At 44.0% G+C, this 21,344-nt stretch overlaps 1 protein-coding gene and 1 long non-coding RNA gene across 3 annotated transcripts in view; one reads left to right on the plus strand and one right to left on the minus strand.

The window, feature by feature from the left end:
• Positions 1 to 2,326, minus strand: part of LOC120811001 (uncharacterized) — a 61,327-nt gene extending 59,001 nt beyond the window's left edge. Inside the window, exon 1 of one of the 2 annotated variants that reach the window (XR_005710288.2) lies at positions 2,088 to 2,326. This is a non-coding gene — a long non-coding RNA (uncharacterized LOC120811001). The remainder of the gene's footprint in view (positions 1 to 2,087) is intronic. The other variant, XR_013453888.1, reaches the window with a different exon arrangement.
• Positions 2,327 to 4,407: 2,081 nt separating this feature from the next.
• On the plus strand, positions 4,408 to 19,751 carry sall3a (spalt-like transcription factor 3a). Its single transcript, XM_040164936.2, has 4 exons — positions 4,408 to 6,002; positions 14,050 to 17,196; positions 17,514 to 17,851; positions 18,220 to 19,751. Exons 1-4 carry the CDS (start codon positions 5,921 to 5,923, stop codon positions 18,649 to 18,651), a joined length of 3,999 nt encoding a protein of 1,332 aa, XP_040020870.2. The 5' UTR covers positions 4,408 to 5,920; the 3' UTR covers positions 18,652 to 19,751.
• The last annotated feature ends 1,593 nt before the right edge of the window (positions 19,752 to 21,344 follow it).

Below are 21,344 nucleotides of genomic sequence, written 5' to 3' on the forward strand. Positions count from 1 at the left end.
CCACACAAACCGCATATGGCGTTTGCTTCGTTTACACACAGGTAGCTCTTCACGTGTCCCCCTCCACATATTAGAGTCTGGCCCATGATGGGAGGATTTTGTTTGCAGGCTCTGGGAGTGAAGCGCCAGCCCCGCCAACGCGTCAGCCAGCATTTGGTGCCGTGCCGTTCACACTTGAATTTGACACACGGTCCTTTGGTGGCGGCAATGAGCATTTTGTCATCTCCTCCCCGAGTGCCAACTCGATGTCCAATTACACCCCGGCTACTAATTTAATTACAGTAGCAGAAGAAATGGGTTGATTCGATTCATTTCAATTAGGCCTGACGGGAACCAGTCACATCACATTTTACTCATCTCAGGTACGGGCGGGCCTGTCACATGGGATCTCTGCTCGCCCTTGTGTGAGGCGGGATGAGCAGGTGGTGATATGATAACTGAAAATGTTCTCATGTAAAAACTGTTCGTGGATCACACAGACTTAAATGCCTCCTAATCTCTGACTGTGTGATAACTGTGGGAGTGGAATACTTCAATTTCAGTGCGGAATCACAGCCAGTTGCCACTTAGCAGAGCCAGAGCTACAACAGCCGTTACTTATGCATGATGTCCACAATTACGTATCCCGTAATGTGTGCGTGTGTGTGTGTGTGTGTGTGTGTGCGTGTGTGTGTGTGTGTGTGTGTGTGTGTGTGCGTTTTACATATTCAACTAATGGATGTGCAGCACAGAGCAAAGCTTGAAAACGTGTCAGGAGAAAAGAACACACTCGTATATTCATGTCATCCAGCTGCTATTTCATTGAGTGTCTAATTATACAACACACACACACACACTTAAGAGTGGCTTCCTCCAAAATATTTTTACCTTCAACACATTAATGAAAGAAGGTTAATGTAAGTCCTAGCACGGAGAGGTTCCCCGTGCCACCGTAAGATCAAATCCAAAAGCCACTATAAGGATATTACAGCAGTATTATGAGATAAACTACAAGACATTGAGAGAAAGATCACTATCACTTTAAATGTACACTTTACTGAGAAACTATATCAAAAGTAAAAAAACAACTTACCCATGTTTGTAAAAACAACTCAAGGATCAGATTTTAAATGTTAAAATGCTGCTTTATTGTACTAAGATGAACCCAATATTTAATATTTAGTTTAATAATAACTTTAAAAATTAAGAAAATCAAATCAAATACTTTAAAATGAACCCACCAACATCTTACTGAAAACACTGGAGCACACAGCAGGTGTCCATAGAAAATGCTTTGTAGTATTGGGAAAAAAACACAATATTCTAATAAATATAGGAATATTACAATCACACGTTAGCACCAAGTAAAATCAATGCTTGTTCCAAATTCACTATCAAGTCTCAATAAGTCTCTGCTGGAATAATGCTTTTATTATAAGAATATTGCAGTGGGGCTCGAGACATGAAATCATTTATAAGGAAAATAAATGTGGCCTTTTAATCTAAATGAATTTCATAACATAGCCAGAGAAACTAGCCACACGTAAAAAGGTTTACAGCCACAGTAATATTTTAAAACTACAAGCAATGCTACTATCTATGACAATAAATCATTTCCAATTCAGCATAAATATTTTAGGATAGATGGACACTTCATGGATGCTATTATATGATCATCCAATGGCAGAAAAAAAAGTAACACGTCGCCTCTGATTGGTGCAAATAGAAGCCTCTGCAGAATGCCATAGGCTGCCATAGTCTGCTACAGTAGCCTGCGGTGTGTGCGTGCGCGCGCGCGTGTGTGTGTGTGTATATGAACGCGTCTTGGCACCAGTTGCGGCGGCGCAAAGACGTCTGATTGGACGCTGACGCAAGCGACGCAGTTATCCCCCCCCCCCCTCTCCACCTCCCCACCACACTGCGCTACTTTAGCGGTCGAATCAAACGCTTTACACTCCGAACACGGCGTGTGCATGAAAGCCGGCAGGTCAGTCACATCCCCGCTTTGACGCCGATCCGATGCGTAACGTTCCGGCTGACGCGCTGCTCGCTTTATTATGACGACCAGAAACCCCCAAAAAGAAGGAATGAATTCAAGCGTCCTTTACCTCTCGGTGTCTTCCTCGGCCTCCCCTCGCGGTATCCGCAGTGAAAGACGGACAGCCTCGCGGCAGACTGCAGAGTGAGAGCGAGAGAGAGAGGGAGAGAGAGGGGGAGGTAGAGGGAGAGAAAGGGGGGAGAGGAGGAGAAGAAGAAGAAGAGGAGTTCTAACAAAAGTCATGCCGCTCCAGTTTCCGATGCAGAGAGGCCCGGTGCTGAAGCCAAGTGGCCCTTTCCTTACCTTGCGGCACAGATCCAGCAGTGTCGTGGGAGGTGGGAGGGGAGGGTGGTGGGGGGGTTAAAAAGGGCTGTTTGGGTGATTACACGTCCCCCCCCTTCCGCGGCAGCGCTCTCCCTGTAGCTCTCAGGCTGAATAGAGAGAGGGGCCCCGCTCCAATAGCACCTCGATGGGGCTCCGCAGCACAAGCGCCTGTTCCTCGAGGTTCAAACGCGCCTCCGGGGCGCATCCGGTGTCAGACGTATCATTCTTTCTTTCTTACTTTCCCGATGCGGTCAGTTAAAGGGGAATCTATTTCGGTCTTGTTGCACGTGTTTGATGGTTTGAATTGTAGATGTTGGACCTTGTTTGTTCCTGGCTCAGGGTTTAGGCACGTGATGCTTAAAATCAGAAATAAAGCTTCTTGCAAACCTGATCAATCTGGATGCCCCCCCCCCCCCCCTTACTCCCCCCTCTCTCTCTCTCTTTGTATGCCTGTGTGTTGTCTAGCCCGGATTAAATGGCACCTCGTCTTTAAATGGCACCTTGCCTCGTTTCCCCTCTCCTTTCATCATCAGCAAAATAAAGATTAGGCCCATAGCGAGGAGATTGTTAAAAAAAAAAAAGGGCTCGCCTTTGGAGGCGCGCGGATCTTCATTCCTCCGCCTTTGTGATGATATTGATGATGATGATGGCCAAGTGGACAGTTTGATTTTTGTGTGGCGAGCTAGTTATAAAGAATCAATATTATATCAAGGGGGTAACTTTGGTGATAAAGGACTTCAGCCACTCTGGCTATTCATCATAAGTCTGTAGCGAGCAGATAGGTCAAAAGAAATTATATTGCTCTAAAGAGTGTGTCTCCTTATCTCTCGGTGCCAGGGGAGCGGAGGACACGCCGATCGATACAGTAGCTGCCGTATACTCCTTGCAATTATCAATAGCTGATTTTGTCTTCCTGGGGGCTGCATCTATTAATACCAGATAATAACAGCCTTTTGGACATAACTTCGCAGGGGGGGGGGGGGTGGAAGGAGGAGAAGGAGAAAAAAAAAAGAGAAAAAGTTTGTTCACAGGACGACCTTGTTGTCGACAGATTTGTCTCTCATAAGAGGCGCACGCGGGGGAATAGACGAGTCAAACAGACAGGAGGGAGGGGGAGGGGAAAGGGAGGCTCTACCTCTACCCCCCCTCCTTCCGAAACACACACACATGCACACAAACACACGCGCACACACAAAAAACGGAAACGGTACAACGTTTTTTTTTTTTTATTTCTTCCAAAATGCACATTTTACGCGTTGGAATTAACAATACGATGAAATATTCTGCATCATTTTTAAACAATGTTATATTATAACCAACTGTTATGTATTATGTATGACTAATAAATGATGTCTATAATAACTAAAAAAAAAATATATATATATATAATAGTTACATCTTTTTTATTAATAAAACAATCATGCACGTCCCCCCCCCGTGTTTTTTTTACACGCCAGTCGGTCACGCGCATCTTAATCTCTTCAATCTCCTTCCCATTAATGTGAACATGCAGCCGGAGATTTTAATGCAAATATAAACGTGCTAAGTAAAGGGTTAATGTCTTTCTTTTTTCGCACCACAACGAGCTGACATCGATGCACAACATCGCTTCACCTCTTCACATCGTATGCATGTTAAGCACTGCACGGGGAATGGGAGGGGTGGCTATTTTATACAATCTTAAAAAAACTACTACATCGAATTTAAAATATGTATTAAAATCACAAACCACTTGGATGTTATTAGTGCCAGTGAATGACATTCCCAGTGTTTACCAGCGTGCGTAAAATGGTGCATAAAGAGAAAAAAGTGGACCTAAAGGGACTTGTGATGGCCGTCGGGCCTTCAATAGTCGCCGCTTTCATGAATGCAAAATTCGTGCAAGATGAATATGACCTCACTGGTGCGCCATGGCATGATGAGAGTTCAAATGTGGGTGTTCACACTGGAGCCTGAGCGCGATCCGCTGGAGAGAGACGTGGTGGTACATCCTAGCGGTGACTGAAAGCAATGGGCTGAACCTCTGCCTGGGGGGGTTAACTCTCACACGCAGCGCAGTCCCCTGCACACACGCAGCCACCGGCCAACGCCGAGACACCGACAGCGCGAGGCTGCGGGAAGATCGTTTCCAAGTTGACTCCGACGTGAGCCCGTGAGCCGACTGGAAGACACGGACACCGACTGGTGCGTTACTTCGGGGGAGAACTAGAGGTGTTTGAGTGCCTGGCCACAAGATCTCCAGGGAAAATAAAAGCCTTTTTCTTTTTTGGAGAGCGCACCGAGGCGAAGGCGCAGTAACCGGGAGCTGGACGGAGGTGGAGGAGGAGGAGGAGGAGGAGGAGGAGAGGGGGGGACTTCTTCGCGATGGCAAGTTACGTTAAAGCGACTTGTCTACTGCTGGACAAATGAGCTTTTGATCACATTGACACTGGCGCTGAAAGCGAGAGGAGGAGGAGGACTGTTGCCTTCTCGGAAGACGCGCGTCAAAGTTTGGAGAGCGGAGCCGCGGCAGTAGGAACAAGAAGAAGAACAAGAAGAAGAAAAGAAACTCAAGAAACAGTTTATTGGTTTTGTCAAGAACTCCAAAGTCGTCTGTTATCGATGTCCGCGTAGCACGTCAACCCGCAGCTATACTTTACCGGAGACATGTCCATCCAGAGACAACTTTAAAGCCCCCGGAGCAACTCAAAGACTGTAAACATCGTTTCAGAAGGATGAGCCTCGTCAAACACGAACATTAAAAACGAAATAAGTTACCGAGAAAGAGGCAAAAGCGCTCGAGATTTACACTTTACGGGGGACGCGCTGTCAGATGTTCTTCGGGTTAAAAGTGGCGTCGCGGAGGTGATGAAGAGGAGGGATACTTCGAGAAGAAACGCGCAGGCGAGTCCTCGGCGCTCGTGAGGCGGTGCGTGCGCTGCCGGGGACAGAAGAAAAAAAAAAAAAAGGGAGACTGACGTTCCCAGTTGAGGCCCCCCCCCGCCCACTACCCACCCCTCCCCACACTCCCCCTCCACCCCCACGCCCCTTCCTCGTGAACCGGGCATTACAAGAGCTTCGGTGTGTTGTGTTGTGTCGTTGGAGAGGGAGGTTGGACAGTAAAGAGAAAGGAGACAGAGGATAAAGTCCGAGAGTGAAGCGGCTAATTGCTTAGTCCGTCCCTCATTAGCATATCCAATGCGCGCGACCGCTGGACCCGGGCCAGTCCTCCCCACCTTCACACGGTGCCATTAACCGACACGTATTATTCACTGTTGTAATTATTGCACCGACATGCGGGGCCCGACGCACAGCAGCGGCAGCAGCGGCACCGGTTCATTTCTCATCCCTTTTTTTGGTTTTGCTTTTTAAACTTCTCTCCTCGCTACAAGGCAGTTGGCGAACTTTTTTTTTTGGTTGTTTCGTTTTTGTTTTTGCGTGCGTGGGTGCGTGCGCGGGTCGATCCGTTCGCTCGTCGCTGATGTATCTGCAAGACGCAGAGACATCACGGAGCGCCAGAGCAGCAGCAGCAGAAGCACCGGCGGCGGCAGCGGCACCGGCGGCGGCAGCGGCGGCGGCAGCGGCAGCGGCAGCGGCAGCATGTCCCGACGCAAGCAAGCCAAGCCGCAGCACCTCAAGTCGGACGAGGAGCCCGCGGTGGCCGGCGTGATCTCCGAGCACGGTGAGTGGATTCGATCAGCGGAGGTCTCCCCCTTTTCCAACCCAACCCCCCCCCCCCCCCCCTCCCCCTCCCCTCACCGAAACACCCCCCCACACACACGCACACGCATCCGTCAGTGTTCGACTTTTGGTCCCTGATTTCACTCTGTTTTAGGAGTTTTTTAAGAGCCCAAGAGGTTCCTCTTGGGTTTCTTGGGATCAGACGCATCCATTTGTAATGATTCCATTACAAATCAGTTATTAATGCAGACGCGTTCGGCGAGGACAGGGGCGCTTCTCGGAAGTTGTGTGTTAGTTTTAGTTAAACCTGCATCACATAATCGGCTGCTGGCTGAGAGGTGACTTTTAGGATTAAAAGCAGCCAATGGAAATATTCATTTCCAACACTGTAAAACATGCTGTGCGCCGGAGGCCTTCGCTGCCAGACTTGTTTTAAAATATAATTGTTTAATACTGGACGGCGGTATCAATTCTTGGAGCTATTTTAATAAATTCTGCTTTGAAATCTTTTACAGTTGGCTTTGGGTGCGTGCGTGCGCGCGCGCTACATAACTCGCGATTTGAGAAGTTTAAAATATTTGACATTCTCTCCTGCTGCTAAGTAATTATTAGTTCAGCAGATATAAGTACATCATGTAACAACTTGGAAAAATGAAAATTATTTTAATTATATTTAGCATTAGTGTCTTTTGTCTCTGTCTCTGTCTGGTCCCCGAGGAGCTAAATGTGGATCCTGTTGCAGGTCGAAGCCTCGTTTTGTTATGGAAATGTTTTTGTTTACCCCCTCACATAAATTTGGCACACTTGATTTGTTCCCTTTTGCGCACAATGTCGACACGACCGATTGACAGGGCTCGTCCTCTCCATGTGCAAGGAAAAAAAGGGCTCATTCATCTTTTATTCTTTTGCGCGATACAACGACCATTAGAGAGATAAAGTCATCTTGTGCAAGGCGTAATGCTGTGGGAATTACAGGACCAACACGACACACGTTAATAATAATGTTGTTTTAAGGTCCTAATACATGACTATTTTTCAAAATATAATTATAAATTGTAATATTTTTACTTGCTGAAATCTATCAATGTATGTTGAGACAAATACAGAAAAGTTCTTATTTAATATATAGAGGAGAAATATAAATTCATTTTGTAATTTTTAATAACCTACCAGCAACAATGCATTTTTAATGGTTAAAATAATCACCTTTCTAGGTGTTAGCTACCATGGATGTTGTATTTTTGGGGGGTTAATGCTCCCAACAAATCACTGCTATTATTTATACCTCACTATTTAGGGTCGTGTTGGCCAACACACACACACACACACACACTCACACAAACATATGGTCACACACTTTGCAGGGCTTCTTTACAATAGAAATGCGTGATGTAGTCCCTGGGGAGCATTTCTCTCTGCATGGGGAAATGTTGGTGTGAGGGCCGGCCGATCCCACTTGATGGCTCTTGACTCTTTTTTCTTTTTCCCCGGTTTATACTATGTGGATTTTTTTTTCACTTCATAACGTTTCACAAATTCAACACACCACTGCTGTGTCCGTTTTAATGTTCAGATTATCTGAAAGATACGAAACGTCCTTCAGGTTGCTCCCCTGTACGATCATGGAATGAAAAGTGAGCTCGTCCTCTTGTTGTCGTAAAAATTTGGATGATTTTTACATTTAATCTAAAATATCATCACTGAGGTTTGTGAGACAAAAAACAATTGGAAGACACATTGAGAAAAATGTGACCTTTACGCTCTTTTCTCTATTGTGAAACTCACATTCCTCCATGGGTGTGTGGCATTAACACATAAAAAAAAACCTCCCAGTGTTGTGGATAACCTATAGCATCGACGCCATTGTGCTTTAAGACTGCCAGTGGCCGTGGAATGTTCTTGCCTGTCCTCGTTGGGGCACCATTACTGGCTCACTTGTTTCCACGGCAGACGTTGCAGTGAAGCAATCACAATTCTCCCCCCCCCCGAGCACAGCGGAGCCCATACAAACTTAAATAAACCCAACAATACCACGTCTCATTCAAAGCTGCCTCATTGACCAGCGACAAATGTCAGACTGCTGCTGTATCACTGCAGCATGATCAGATCCTCCGCTGCCCGTCGCCGCCGCGGCGCAGCTCCTGACGACACCATCGATCGCTGGCCCTGACATATCATTGCATACAATGTCGAAGGAATTCAAAAGCTCCGATCGTCAGTCGCCGCTTGAATTGGACTCAAAATCCATATGATGTTGGGCCTGCATGGTGGAGAGGAAGTTGAGCGTTCGGGCGGCGTTTAAATTGTGCTTCAGGACACACTCTGATTGTAGCAAACTCCGTGAGAGTAGCCTTTGAAAAAAAAGGAAGCAGACACAACAGCCTGGGTATAACGTTCTCCTCACGTGTTCCCTTTTACATCTCTCTCAAATCTTATTGTTGATCCGACCATTTGCGTGTGAATTTTCTCCTACTCTGATGTCCACTGAAGCTTAGTGGTCCTCTTTTAAATTTGATGCTTCCCAGAAAAAAACAGAAAAATTAGGTGCCAACGAGCCCTTGTCTGGTATGGATCATCTCCGCCTCAGGCCTTCCGGACCCTTGCCCCCTCGTGGGTTGGGGGGCTGCCGGTGTGTGTGTGTTCAGATTGGGTGGAGGAGACAGAGAGAGAGAGAGAGAGAGAGCGAGAGAGGGAGGGGTGGGGGGGTGAGGGTCTGCTTAGGAGTGCTTTTAACAAAGCTTGCTGACTTAACCTTTGTCCGGCTCCGGCCCGGCCAGCTCCTGCCTCTAGATGTCAAGCTCCTTGTACAATTAGGACGTGTGTGCCGTTGACCTTGGCAGCACAGCTCGCTCGCATCCTAGAAAGTGTGAACGTTTAAAAAAAGATTTTCATCTCGCCGCCCGCCACCGCTGCATCCGGCATCTTTGAAGGGGTGCGTGTGGAATGAGTGGAACAGCGGCGGCAAGTTGTACACGTAATATTCCCGGCTGAGGCCGGAGACGTTTTGTGCTCAAGTTGCACCAAATATTTGGCTTCGTAATAATGACACTGTCTACATCGTAGGAGACACCTCAGGAAAGACACGCTGTCCGTGCTTTCACTGAACAGGTGGACGAACACATATGGCTTTTTAGTTTAGTGTTTTTGATCGCTTTTCTTCATTGGCTAATTCCCATTTACCGTCGAAATCTGCGTTGCATCGGCCAACACAATCCCAGTGTTTAAGCATGCCCTCTCCCGTGCTCTACAACGCAATGTTTGCTGCAGGAATGTACGTAGTTATCAGGTGCAAAAAGTATAATACAGTGAGGAAATCCCCGCTGACAGTGGAAACACGGTTCCCCTGCAGTGGGGCTTTGTTTGGCTTTTATTTTAATCCCCTCTCACCATTGGGTGCAGGCCGCTGGACCACCCACCTAGTTGTGCCAATGACGGCACTCAAATATGTCTGTGTCCTATTACTTCTCAGCAGTGAAAACGCACACAAACAAGTAATATCCTGATTGGGAGGGTGAACTCCTTTACTGAAGGCGAACCAGTAGACTTTTGCGGATTTAAGAGAAAGCTAACAAACAAACCCCGGACTGAAAGGTGCATTTAGTCATCAGGTGGCTTTTCTTAAGATTTGGTTTGTGTATGTGCCTGGGATGTTAGTAACGTCCCGGAAAAAGGGTTTGTTAAAGATGGTGCTTTGCTTTTAGTTCTAAAAAAAGTGATTGTTTTTTATATAACTAAATTCTGCAGACGCAAGATCCACATGTAAAAACGAACACGTCCTTTGCCGATGATGAGCGTCCATTAGCTCATAACGCCTCCCCCTCTTCTCTGGGAACGCACATCCAGAAGAAGAGCCATCGTGGCGGCTCATCGGGACAGAGTGCCGTCATTGAATACTGTATTGCAGATGCTCACACAAACAAATCGTTAATGTTTTGGCTGCTCCACATCTGCAGGCAATGACAAAGGCCTCTGTGTTAGCGCAGATATGACTGTACCACTCTGCAGCTGACCAGGCCGATGGCCCACGCGCACACACACACACACACACACACGCACATGCACACACACGCCTCTGCAGGTCTGAGCATGCATGCGATCATCCCAGGATGTTTTATGTGTTTATGACCACATAGACATTACTGCAAATTCTTTTTGAAATTCTTCATTTTTTTAAAGGATCTTCTGATTAAAAAGCTGATGGATAAAAGTAGAGGACATTACTGCAGATTGACTCTTTTTTGGATAGGAATTAACCTGTCGCAAAAGTGCACAATCAAAGGAATATCGTGATTGTGATTGATGCTGTGAATGATCCGGTGGTGACAGATAAATTACCAGATTAAAATGTGACAACTCGCACACAATACATCAGTCAACATAGGTGTCTGTTGAAAAAAAGAATGTGTATACATCAAAAAAATCTTAAATAAAAGAATGTATTTCTTATGAGAATAGATTGGAGGATGTTAGATCAAAGAATTCAGTTGTTAAGAGGGCTTCTTTTTTTCTATTTCTTTTATGTTTATCCCATCTTAGCTTAACTCTACAGTGATGCATCTCTCTTTAAGGGTCCTAAGCCATCCACAGATGCTTGATAAGAATGCATTTTAAAGGGGCAGAAGGAGGGGCGGTTCTAGTGAGGCTGTAAGTGCATTTCCTTTAGATCATTGTCAGTATTTATGTAAATACAATTCAAAGTTTGACAAAGAAGTTTTAAAGGGAAAATAGTTGAAATATAGGGATAAAATAGACAATTTAAGTGAAACAATTTAACCTTAACACAGCAAATAAATGTTGCCTGTGTCATTGTCTGCTTGTATGTGCGTGTGCGCTCATTATTTGAATCTGTAAATTGTTAAGAACGGGACAATTTGTAATTGCACGATGCTTCGCTCAATGCTCGTCTCTGTAGCTTTCACAGAAACAGTGGAAAGCATGAATACCTCATCTGATATAAGATGCCAGATTAGTGGTTTCAGTTAGCATGCCAAGGATTGCTGAGCAAGATAGCGGACACAGACAGATTCAATGTCCACAATCCTCGTATTGACTGCGTTCAGCTTAATATTTGCATCTGAGTAAATTAAGACTCTTAAAGGAATGAAAAACGGATTGGATTTTTTTCTCATCCTTTCCTTTCTCATGCTATAGGAAAATCAATAACCCACAGCCCTTTCCCAAGCGAACACACACACACACACACACACACAATTTCACCGTCTTGCAAACACATAAAGAACAACAAAATGTCGTCTTTACACAGCTGCACAACACAATGGCACCCCACTGTTTCCTGAGTGAATAGTGTTATTTTGAGCACATTGGCATGTGCCATGTAATTTTATTTTCAATAAAAACATAGACATAATTAAGTGGTACGCTGGTGTGGAATATTTTGTAATATTGTTTAATTTTACCATTTCATGTTTTTCATTTTTATGTCAGAACTGCCAGGAACCAGAAAATAATCCCACCTCTTAAACCCTGAATAGTTTTCTGAATCTTGTTTGCAGATGCAGGTGTTTGCAAGTTATTGATGGTGTAAAATTCTTCACAATATTTCTTTGATTGTGTTTAAAATTAACAAATATTGTAAACATAATGAAAATACATGATCAAAATAAAAGAAAAAGAAAAACAAGAATTTCAAAAATCACCTTCACAAAATATAATTTAGATATTCTTAGGTCATAAAAAGCTCTCTTGAGCACATATACACTCTAAAGATATGTATCACCCAGTGTCATCTAAACAAATTTGTGTATGTAAATTGAACAAAAGCTTTTTTCTCTATACAAATGCCCGTCTGTCAACATATGTGTGTGGAAAAAGCGTGTCACTGCGTGTCTGTGTGTGTGAGGTCAGAGGTATACAAAGACCCCCCTTGTAATTGTATGAATGAATAAAAGAGATTGACAGTAATACCATTCTAATAACTAATCAGCTCAACACAATTCCTACTCATTTGCGTTGACCTTTAAACCCTCAATTATGGAAATCAGTTCTGCTGTCCGCTGCTGGACTAAGGACATTTGGAGCCTGTTGTCACGTGTCGCTTATGTTTCCAGTCACTTGCTCCTTATCATTTTAGGTAAATAATATGGTATGTATTAAAAAAATGACCATCATTTCTTTTATTTTAATTGGATTTTAATCTTTTATGGTAGCTGGATATTGCAAAAAATCCATTTAGAACAACCTTAAATGAAAAGAAGAATGTTTCATTTTAAATCTCTTTAGGTATTTTTATTTTTTTTAATTTAACCTGGCCGCCTACAAATAAAAAAATAATGTTTAGTTTTGTCACCCAGCCCCCAGTGAGAATGGAAACACGGAGCCCATCCAAAGCCTTTCTGTTTATAATTAATTAAGTTACAGACACCAGACCGTGATAGCAAATGCCCCCTTTGGCCAGAAATTACAGGAGGAGTGATGAATTTCGTCACTAATGAGTCTCTGTAATTGGCACAAATGCTTCATGTGTGCCTCACATTTGATTCCCCTCGACCTGTGAAATGATCATAACCACCGTATGAAGCTCATTATTACTCACTGACAACACATGGTGAGACATCTAATGTTGAGCAAACACGTGCAGTTTCTGTACAGTAATATTTTGCAGTTTTTAGAGGTAACATTATTGGTTGCGTTTCACTCCTGTGATTAGTGGAACTACATTTGCACAAACATAGTTAATTACTTACTTTATTTGTGTATGTGTGTGTGTGTGTGTGTGTGTGTGTTTGGATTTACAGTCAAATAATACATGTATTTACAAACCCTTTTTTGATCCCGTTTTTAAAGAAGTATTATGTCACCTAACCATCAACACGTTATATGTTTTATATCAGCTTTTATTTTGAGCTACCGTCTTTTTGCGTGTACAAATTACTGTTTTTTGCATAAAGTCAATGAGCGTGTAAAGTGTATATGCAAGACTTTAATTTGTTATAAGTACGTTATATTGCCAACAAATAATATGCTGGGTCTTTGAGTATAAACAGAACAGGAAGCACCCTGCACATCTAAGTCTCCTGTTCTTAACGAGCAAGTATGCTCATACTTCTCACTCGTAATCAAAGGGAGATGTGTACACAGTGACACATAGAATATAACTAGTGCGAATTGGGTCCATCACAGAGGTAGCGTCGGGTTGTTTGACTCTTGACTCTTGCATGTTAAAGAAGACGTGGCTTCCTAAAGCTGTGATTAAACACACTAAAAAGAGACATTACTGCCGTGGAACTAGCATGTCATTTGTTCAGTCGTATTGCATATAGCATGGGAGAAGGAGAGAGAAAGAAACACTGGGAATTTCTTTACTGAAAGGTAATGTTTTGTATATCAAAACATTTCGGAATTTGTTTTAAAAGTGGCAGAAATTTAACATGTATATTTTTGTTGCACACATTTTAAAGGGTGCACAAAACGGTCAAGTGCAATATAGTTGACAGATCTCCACTTTTACTTTTGACAACACAATTTAAATCATGATGATAAAGGACTATTCCACTCTAGATTGCTTTGCTATCGTTCAGGGCTAAAGTGTTAATTTTGCAATGCTAAATGGAAAGGCCAAAGCATTTGAAATTCAGGTGGAAATGACTGGGCTTGATCGCAGAGGTGAATCCTAATGGGGCCATCAAAGTCCTGATTTGTACCCAACAGATGAGGCAGCTGTGAATTGTATGAAATATTGGAAATCAATAGGCTCTATGGAATTTCATTAAGCGGCAGTATCCACAATTGATAGGCTCTCATAATTTGATGGATTGCACAAAGAAAATGATTAGCTGGCTCTATTGAGAGGGTGCGATGCACAAACCTGGATCTCGAGGATTGGTAAACTAGGGCAATTTGTTCAGAGTAAAAAAATGAAAAGAATATTGATTTTGGTTATGTTAAAAGAGAGAAAAAACCCAAAGGTTAAATCTTTGCAGTACTGCACTGCAAAATATGTGTTGATTCTTTATTGATTATTTATTCATTAATTCTTCTTCCCTCCTCTCCCCCCCCTCTCCTCTCCTGACCTCCTCCCCTCCCCTTAGCCCGAGGTGAAGTGCTGGATGATGCCGACAGCGGAAATGAGAGCCGCAGCGGCAGTGAGGAGACGCACGTATGCGAGAAGTGCTGCGCCGAGTTCTTCAAGTGGTCAGACTTCTGTGAACACTTAAAGAGTTGCACCAAAAACCCTCTGGTGCTCATAGTGAATGACAATGAAAACACACCTAACCCCTCCCTCGAGTACCCTACGGAGCTCTCCCCTGCACCCAGCTGCTCCAGTGAGCAGGCTGACAGCGAGGACCCCAGGGAGGGCAACCACAGTTCGGTGGGTGAGGGGGATGACATCCCGGAGCCGGCAACATTAAATGGGGTCAATGTCCTAGAAAAGGAGGATGAGCCGATGGAGATGGAACTATCGCCAGAAAAAAACATGGATCATGAAGAGACAGACCTGACATCCCCCGACCCAGAAGGCTCCCTACCTCAGCTCGATGATGTTGTCTCCTCTACGCTTACCGACTACGCCATGCCAAGCACCAATGTTACCTTGGAAACCCTGCACGGCACCCGGGTCGCTGTTGCCCAGTTTTCACAGAGCGTGAGGGCAGCAGTGGGCAGCGGGGTCTCCACCATGGCTATCCCCATGATCCTGGACCAGCTGATGGCCCTTCAGCAGCAGCAGATACACCAGCTGCAGCTGATAGAACAAATACGCAGTCAGGTGGCTCTGATGAACAGACAGTCTGCCTCGCAGCCTGCACTAAACCACCATCACAGTAATGTTGCTGGAAAGCAGGGGCCTGTGTCCTCCTGTGGCCCTACTGTTGCAAGTCAGCTTCAACTTCACAACTTCATCACTCCCCCTGTCCATCAGCTGCCCGTTAGGCTGCCGGCCACTCTTGGTGGTCAAGGCCCGTCCCCCCCATCCTCAGCGATAGAAGGACCGCTCTCTCAAACCCCACAAAGTAGCAGTCAACATTCTAACTCCTCAATACCCAACACATGCTCAAACAACTCTGTGTTTTCCTCGCCAAGTGGTACTGGATTGTCATCTCTACTTCCCTCCTGCTCTTCTTCAGTCACAAACAACATCAGCTCTAGTTGTAGTGCAGTGACAGGAGTTGGTGGCATCATCAGCAGCTCAGCTCTTCCCAGAAGCTCCACCACCCCTCCCTCGCTCAACCACAGCAGCCTCCTGAGCTCTGCCTCCAGTCTACCGCTGATACCTCACAGCTCACCCAACAGCGTTATCTTCCCCAACCCGCTGGCTAGCATAGCAGCCACAGCCAATGCGCTCGACCCCCTATCTGCTCTGATGAAGCACCGCAAGGGGAAGCCCCCAAATGTTTCTGTGTTCGACACTAAGCCCAGCTCCGAGGACCCCTTTTTCAAGCATAAGTGTCGGTTCTGTGCCAAGGTGTTTGGCAGTGACAGCGCCCTGCAAATCCACCTGCGATCACACACTGGAGAGAGACCCTTCAAATGCAACATATGTGGCAACCGGTTCTCCACCAAGGGAAATCTCAAAGTCCACTTTCAGAGGCATAAAGAAAAATACCCTCATATTCAGATGAACCCCTACCCTGTGCCGGAGTACCTGGACAACGTGCCCACAAGCTCAGGCATCCCATATGGAATGTCTTTGCCCCCCGAAAAACCTGTAACCACATGGCTGGACAGCAAACCTGTCCTCCCCACTGCTCCCACCTCAATAGGTCTCCAGCTGCCTCCCACGCTGCCAAGTATGATGGGAGGTTTTGGAGAGTCTCCCAGCCTCACACCACTCAACAGGTCCCCCCAGAGGCCATCTCCTCCACTGAGCGAGTGTGCATCCTTGTCCCCTAATATTCTTATTGACTCTGGCATGACCACTACTCCATCTTCCCCAAAACCCACCATGGGAAATGATGCACCACCTTTCTTGAAATCTGAAGGTGTTCTCCTTCCACCAAGCTGCTCTAGGCCAGGAGAGAACACCACCACCACAACCACACTAAGTCAAGTGGTCCTTTCCTCTACCTTAAACTCCACCGAATCATCCACTTGTGACCAGGTCAGTGAACCCATCGCTAGACCTAATTCTGCTTCTAACCCTGTCTCCCATCCTGTCCTTCCCATGCTGTCAGACCAGTTCAAGGCCAAGTTTCCTTTTGGAGGCCTCTTAGACTCTATGCAAACCTCAGAGACATCAAAGTTGCAGCAGCTTGTCGAGAACATTGACAAGAAGATGACAGATCCAAATCAGTGTGTCATCTGTCATCGCGTTCTGAGCTGTCAGAGTGCTCTCAAGATGCACTACCGTATCCACACTGGCGAAAGGCCTTTTAAATGCAAGATATGTGGGCGGGCATTCACCACTAAGGGGAACCTGAAAACACACTTTGGTGTCCATAGATCCAAACCTCCACTTCGTGTCCAGCACTCTTGCCCTATTTGTCAGAAGAAGTTCACCAACGCCGTTGTGCTGCAGCAACACATCCGCATGCACATGGGAGGGCAGATCTCCAACACCCCAGTCCCTGAAGGCCTGCAGGAGATGGACAATGACCTATCGTTTGACGAGAAGAGTTTAGATGCAATGAGCACTTATGATGATGACCTTCTTGATGAAATGGAGCAAGCTATGGAAGATGAAGTTGACTTTAGAGAGGGAGATGTAGACCCATGTAAACCATATTCACCTGACTGCTCCCCACCAACTTCCATCATCTCCAGCATTGCTGCGATGGAGAACCAGATGAAAATGATCGACTCCACTGCCAACATGACGCGTTCCTTTGGCCAAAAGCCTACGCAGAACGGCAGCAACTTTGGAGGAGAGACTGATTGCTTCGCCACTGATTCGCTGTCTGCATTGGGTGATGCTGAAGGTCAAAGCTTGGGGAGCCCCGCTTTCTCTGAGTCTTCTGGCTCTATGCAGAATTTGTCCCCAGCTCACAGTCATTCTGAGAGCCAGCGATCGCCAGCTGCATTCAACAATGTTAACAACAGCAGGGCCATGACACTAGACGAGAGCCAGGACAACAACGCATCTGGCCTGGCAACAGTGAAGTCGGAAAAATCGGAGACCCCGTCTCCGCTTTCTGCACCTGAAGGCACTGGAGCACTTGACCTGACTGCCACTCAACCTGGCAGGCACTTTATCAAGGAGGAGAGCCACTTCAGCATGCTGTTTCTAAATAGAGATCGAGGTGTGTATGTGCGAAATCAACCTAAACATAATGCATTATAAAAATTTGATTATATATTTAATAATTGTTCAGTTATCACTAAAAGTATTATATTGGTAATGGAAAGAGCTGCTTGATATAATCATATAAACATTGATAGGTATGCAGAGGAAATGTGATATGTTGATATGGTATAGTATGTATATTAATATGCTCATAAGCCTAATTATGTGTTGTTTGGGTCTTTTAAAGTTCCAACATCGTGCTTTTAGCCAAAGGGGCTCCCAGTTTGTATAATTAACAGCCTTCTAATATCCATTTGAACTCGTCTTTTTCAGGGTTGAGCACTCCTAATTTGGCCAGCACTGCATCAAACATGATCAAAATGGAAATGAATGGACACGGCAAGTCAATGTCTCTGAGTGACAGCTCTCACCTGCCAGTGGGGATCCATGTTCCTGCTGCTGCACCCCAGAGCAACATGAGCCCCAGCATCAACCCCATGTTGGCCCCACCGCCCCCACGACGCACTCCTAAGCAGCACAACTGCCACTCGTGTGGGAAGAATTTTTCCTCAGCCAGTGCTCTGCAAATACACGAGCGCACACACACTGGCGAAAAACCTTTCGCCTGCTCTATCTGTGGAAGGGCTTTCACCACAAAGGGCAATCTGAAGGTACGAGTCTGTTTAATGCAGTATCACAAACAAATTCACCTATTTTCATTGGGGTTGCAAAAATGCATGCTAATTAATATGTATCACATGAAGGTGTGTTGCATGCTTGTAACCTTTTCATGTTTCTCAAAGTTGAAATGTAGTAGCTACTTTGATGGTTCATGCCATAAGTGCATTTTCTATCAACCCTATTTTTAATGTACTCTTTATGTGTATCCTTGTTTGTTTTTACGTATAATTCCAGCCCTTTTCCTTAAATTTCCCATCTACAAAATGTTTACCTATGTGGCAGATTTGCCTCTTGTGAGATTTGCAGATTCGAGACAAAACACTCAGCATGTGTCTTTTTATCTTGTCGCCAATTACAGGTTCACATGGGAACTCACATGTGGAACAACGCACCGGCTCGAAGGGGCCGGCGACTGTCTGTGGAGAATCCCATGGCCTTGCTGGGTGGGGACGCCATGAAGTTCAGTGAGATGTTCCAGAAGGATCTGGCGGCTCGGGCAATGAACGTCGACCCGGGCTTCTGGAACCAGTACGCAGCCGCCATCACCAACGGGCTGGCCATGAAGAACAATGAGATCTCTGTGATCCAGAACGGAGGCATCACCCAGCTGCCCGTCAGCCTCGGCGGCACAGGAATCACTTCGTTGGGAGCAATGGCTGGAGGAATGGACCGTGTGCACACCGGAAGCAGCCCTCCCATGACGGGTTTGGAGAAGGCCGGTATGGATGTCGGGGTCGGCCGCCCCTTCTCCAGATTTATGGAGGAGAACAAAGAGATTGGGATCAATTAAAAATACTTTTCTGTATGATTCCAAGGTAGGCGTTTGGCAAAGACTAAGAGTCAAAGAACAAGGAACGAAACTGTTGATCCAGTCTGAACTCATGCGTACTATATTATGTACAGATTAAATATTTTTTTGGTTGGTTTTGGAAATATAGTATTTAGTATTGATTAGAGGTCTTTGCCTTTCACCCATTCCCTCCTCACTTGATATTTTGCCTATACGAAGAATACTTTGTCTCTTGTTTGAGAATATGTCGTCTTGCAAGATTTGCATGGTACTTATTGGTTTTTATCAGTATGTTTGACTGCTTTTATGAATTTCTTTGAAAACCAGGATCCTGCCTCATTCATGATGGGTAATGATCTTATCTGGACAGGACTAAAACAGAAAAGTTTGAAGACTGTCTGGCATCCTTGTTTATGAAAGCCCTTTTATATATAAAAGGGCCGTTGATTGACTGAAGAAAAGACTGAAGTCTAGTGTTTTTGTGCTCGCCTGATATTTTTTTTCTCATGAACTAGAAAACTTGAAAAAAATAATGTTTGAACTATTTTAATCTTTACATTTAGTCTCCCAGCATTGTCTTATAATATTGTCCTGTGTCTTTAGTATTTATAATATTGATAAAAAAAGCGGGTATATAAAAATATATTTAATGGCCCAAGCATTTTATTGATCCATTTCTTTTCTAAACTGCAGGCTTCACTGATGAATATCTCTTTCAATAAAGACTGTATGTCGTTTGAGTTGAACAACAGAGAAAATGGTAGGTTTTATTTGGATATCTGTTGAGACTACGTGTATCTCGTTAAAGAGCCTAGAGATATCCGAAGCTGCTATGACCACAACCCTGCTTTTAACCTTTGTAAAAAGAAAAAAGAAGTGATCCTTTTGAAGAAATATCTATGTATAGAAATACAGACAAATCTAAAACAGGTATGCATATTTTGTATCACATAAAAATAGACATCATGAGTTGAGAGTATTTGTCATGTTTGTGAATGCACTTTTTAAAAACAAGACGTTTTGTCTGTGAGATACCGTTAACCTTTTGACTGAACTATCTATCACGTGCTGTTTTCATTGTTTTCAGCGTACCACTCCTACAATTTGCAGAGTCGGTCACTTATTGCATTTGTGCTACTCGTAAGAGTGCAAAGTCATCACTCAATCAAAACCTTCTTTAATAAAAAAAAAAAGAGAACAGGTGTGTGTTTGAATTGTTTCCCTATCTGCACCAACTTTTCCCTTTCTGTGGAACCCTAAATTTGACGCACCAGATAAATGTGATCAAATCATTATCAGGGTGTTTTTACCATCGTTATAATGATTATTATTATCATTTACATTTCTCAAAATGTTTCTTTGTTCGTGATGCAATTTTCAAAATGTCTCTCCAGGTAATATTTCTCGTGTGGGCTTTGCTGTATAAAGAACCATACCATCTCATCTAACTTTTTAAAATAATAAAAGTAAAAGGAAATGCTGTTATTGGGCATTTATATTCATTGGTTTATTTGATAAGGTACAGTGTACATTAATAAAACATGGCTGTAGATGAGCCAGAGTTAGCCTAAAGCCTATTGTTCATCTGTAGGCCGAGTGGCAGTAAATTAAGTGAACATTGTTTAATATCATAATTTAGTTTATTTTATTTTACGTTTGATTATTGATCGAATCGATTTTTTTTAAAGTTTTCATTTCCAGCTCTATTTAGCTTTCTTACCTACTTACCTCCAAGAATACAGCTCATTTATTTTCTTCTTCTTTTTTAGCACACGTCCATTTTTCCTAAATATTTTCATTTTATAAGAACGATTAAACAAACGATTACAATTTTTTTCCTCCTTTATTAAACTTTTCTGCAGATGGTGTGCATTTCCATGTTCCTCAATTTAAAAAAAAAAATTGACACGGTATATATCTTGAACTTTTCCTGTGTGTGTGTGTGTGTGTGTTTTCTCATGCCTAGATGAGATAAGAAAAAAAAACAAATCAAATCATCGTTATGTTGGCCTTTGCTTACCTTCTGACAAATTGAACTGTACTCGGAAATACAGATGAAATATATCAAACACAAATCAGTATGAGAATATATTCCTAAGTCATACTCATAAGAATAGAAATATTTCTATCAATACAAAATATATATAAAATTATATTTTCTGACAGCACCAACACCATAATAACTTTAAACATTTCATGGCTGTTTGGTAAAACAATAGAATAAAATGAGCGAGACGAAAATGTGTGCAAAGGCATTTCTCTTCTTCAGTAAGATGCCTTCTTATGCTGCTGTGGCAGCGAGGATGTTCATGCCGTAGGTGATTCGGCGCGTGAGTGTGTGTGTGTGTGTGTGTGTAAAGCGGCGGTAGCCTCCTACCAGCATTGAGCTGTCCCGGTGCAGGACGCTTGACACATGGTCAACATGTGTGCAAACACACGCGTAATCTCACACTACCACACAACACCCATCTTCTCTCTTTCTTGAAAACAAAAATAAAAAATTAAAACAGTGTTGCATCCAATACACTTAGAGATGGAGAAAAACACGCGTCCCTGTTGTGGACAACATGGAGCGACATCAGGCCCAAGATGAGTGTTAACCCTTTTTTTAATGCCTTTAATCACCGAGTAATAACAAGTTTTTTGATGCTTATCTGGACTGGCAGATGTGATTAACTTCACTATAGCCAATT

Source organism: Gasterosteus aculeatus, chromosome 20, assembly GCF_964276395.1.
Source record: "Gasterosteus aculeatus chromosome 20, fGasAcu3.hap1.1, whole genome shotgun sequence".
NCBI classification, from domain to species: domain Eukaryota; kingdom Metazoa; phylum Chordata; class Actinopteri; order Perciformes; family Gasterosteidae; genus Gasterosteus; species Gasterosteus aculeatus.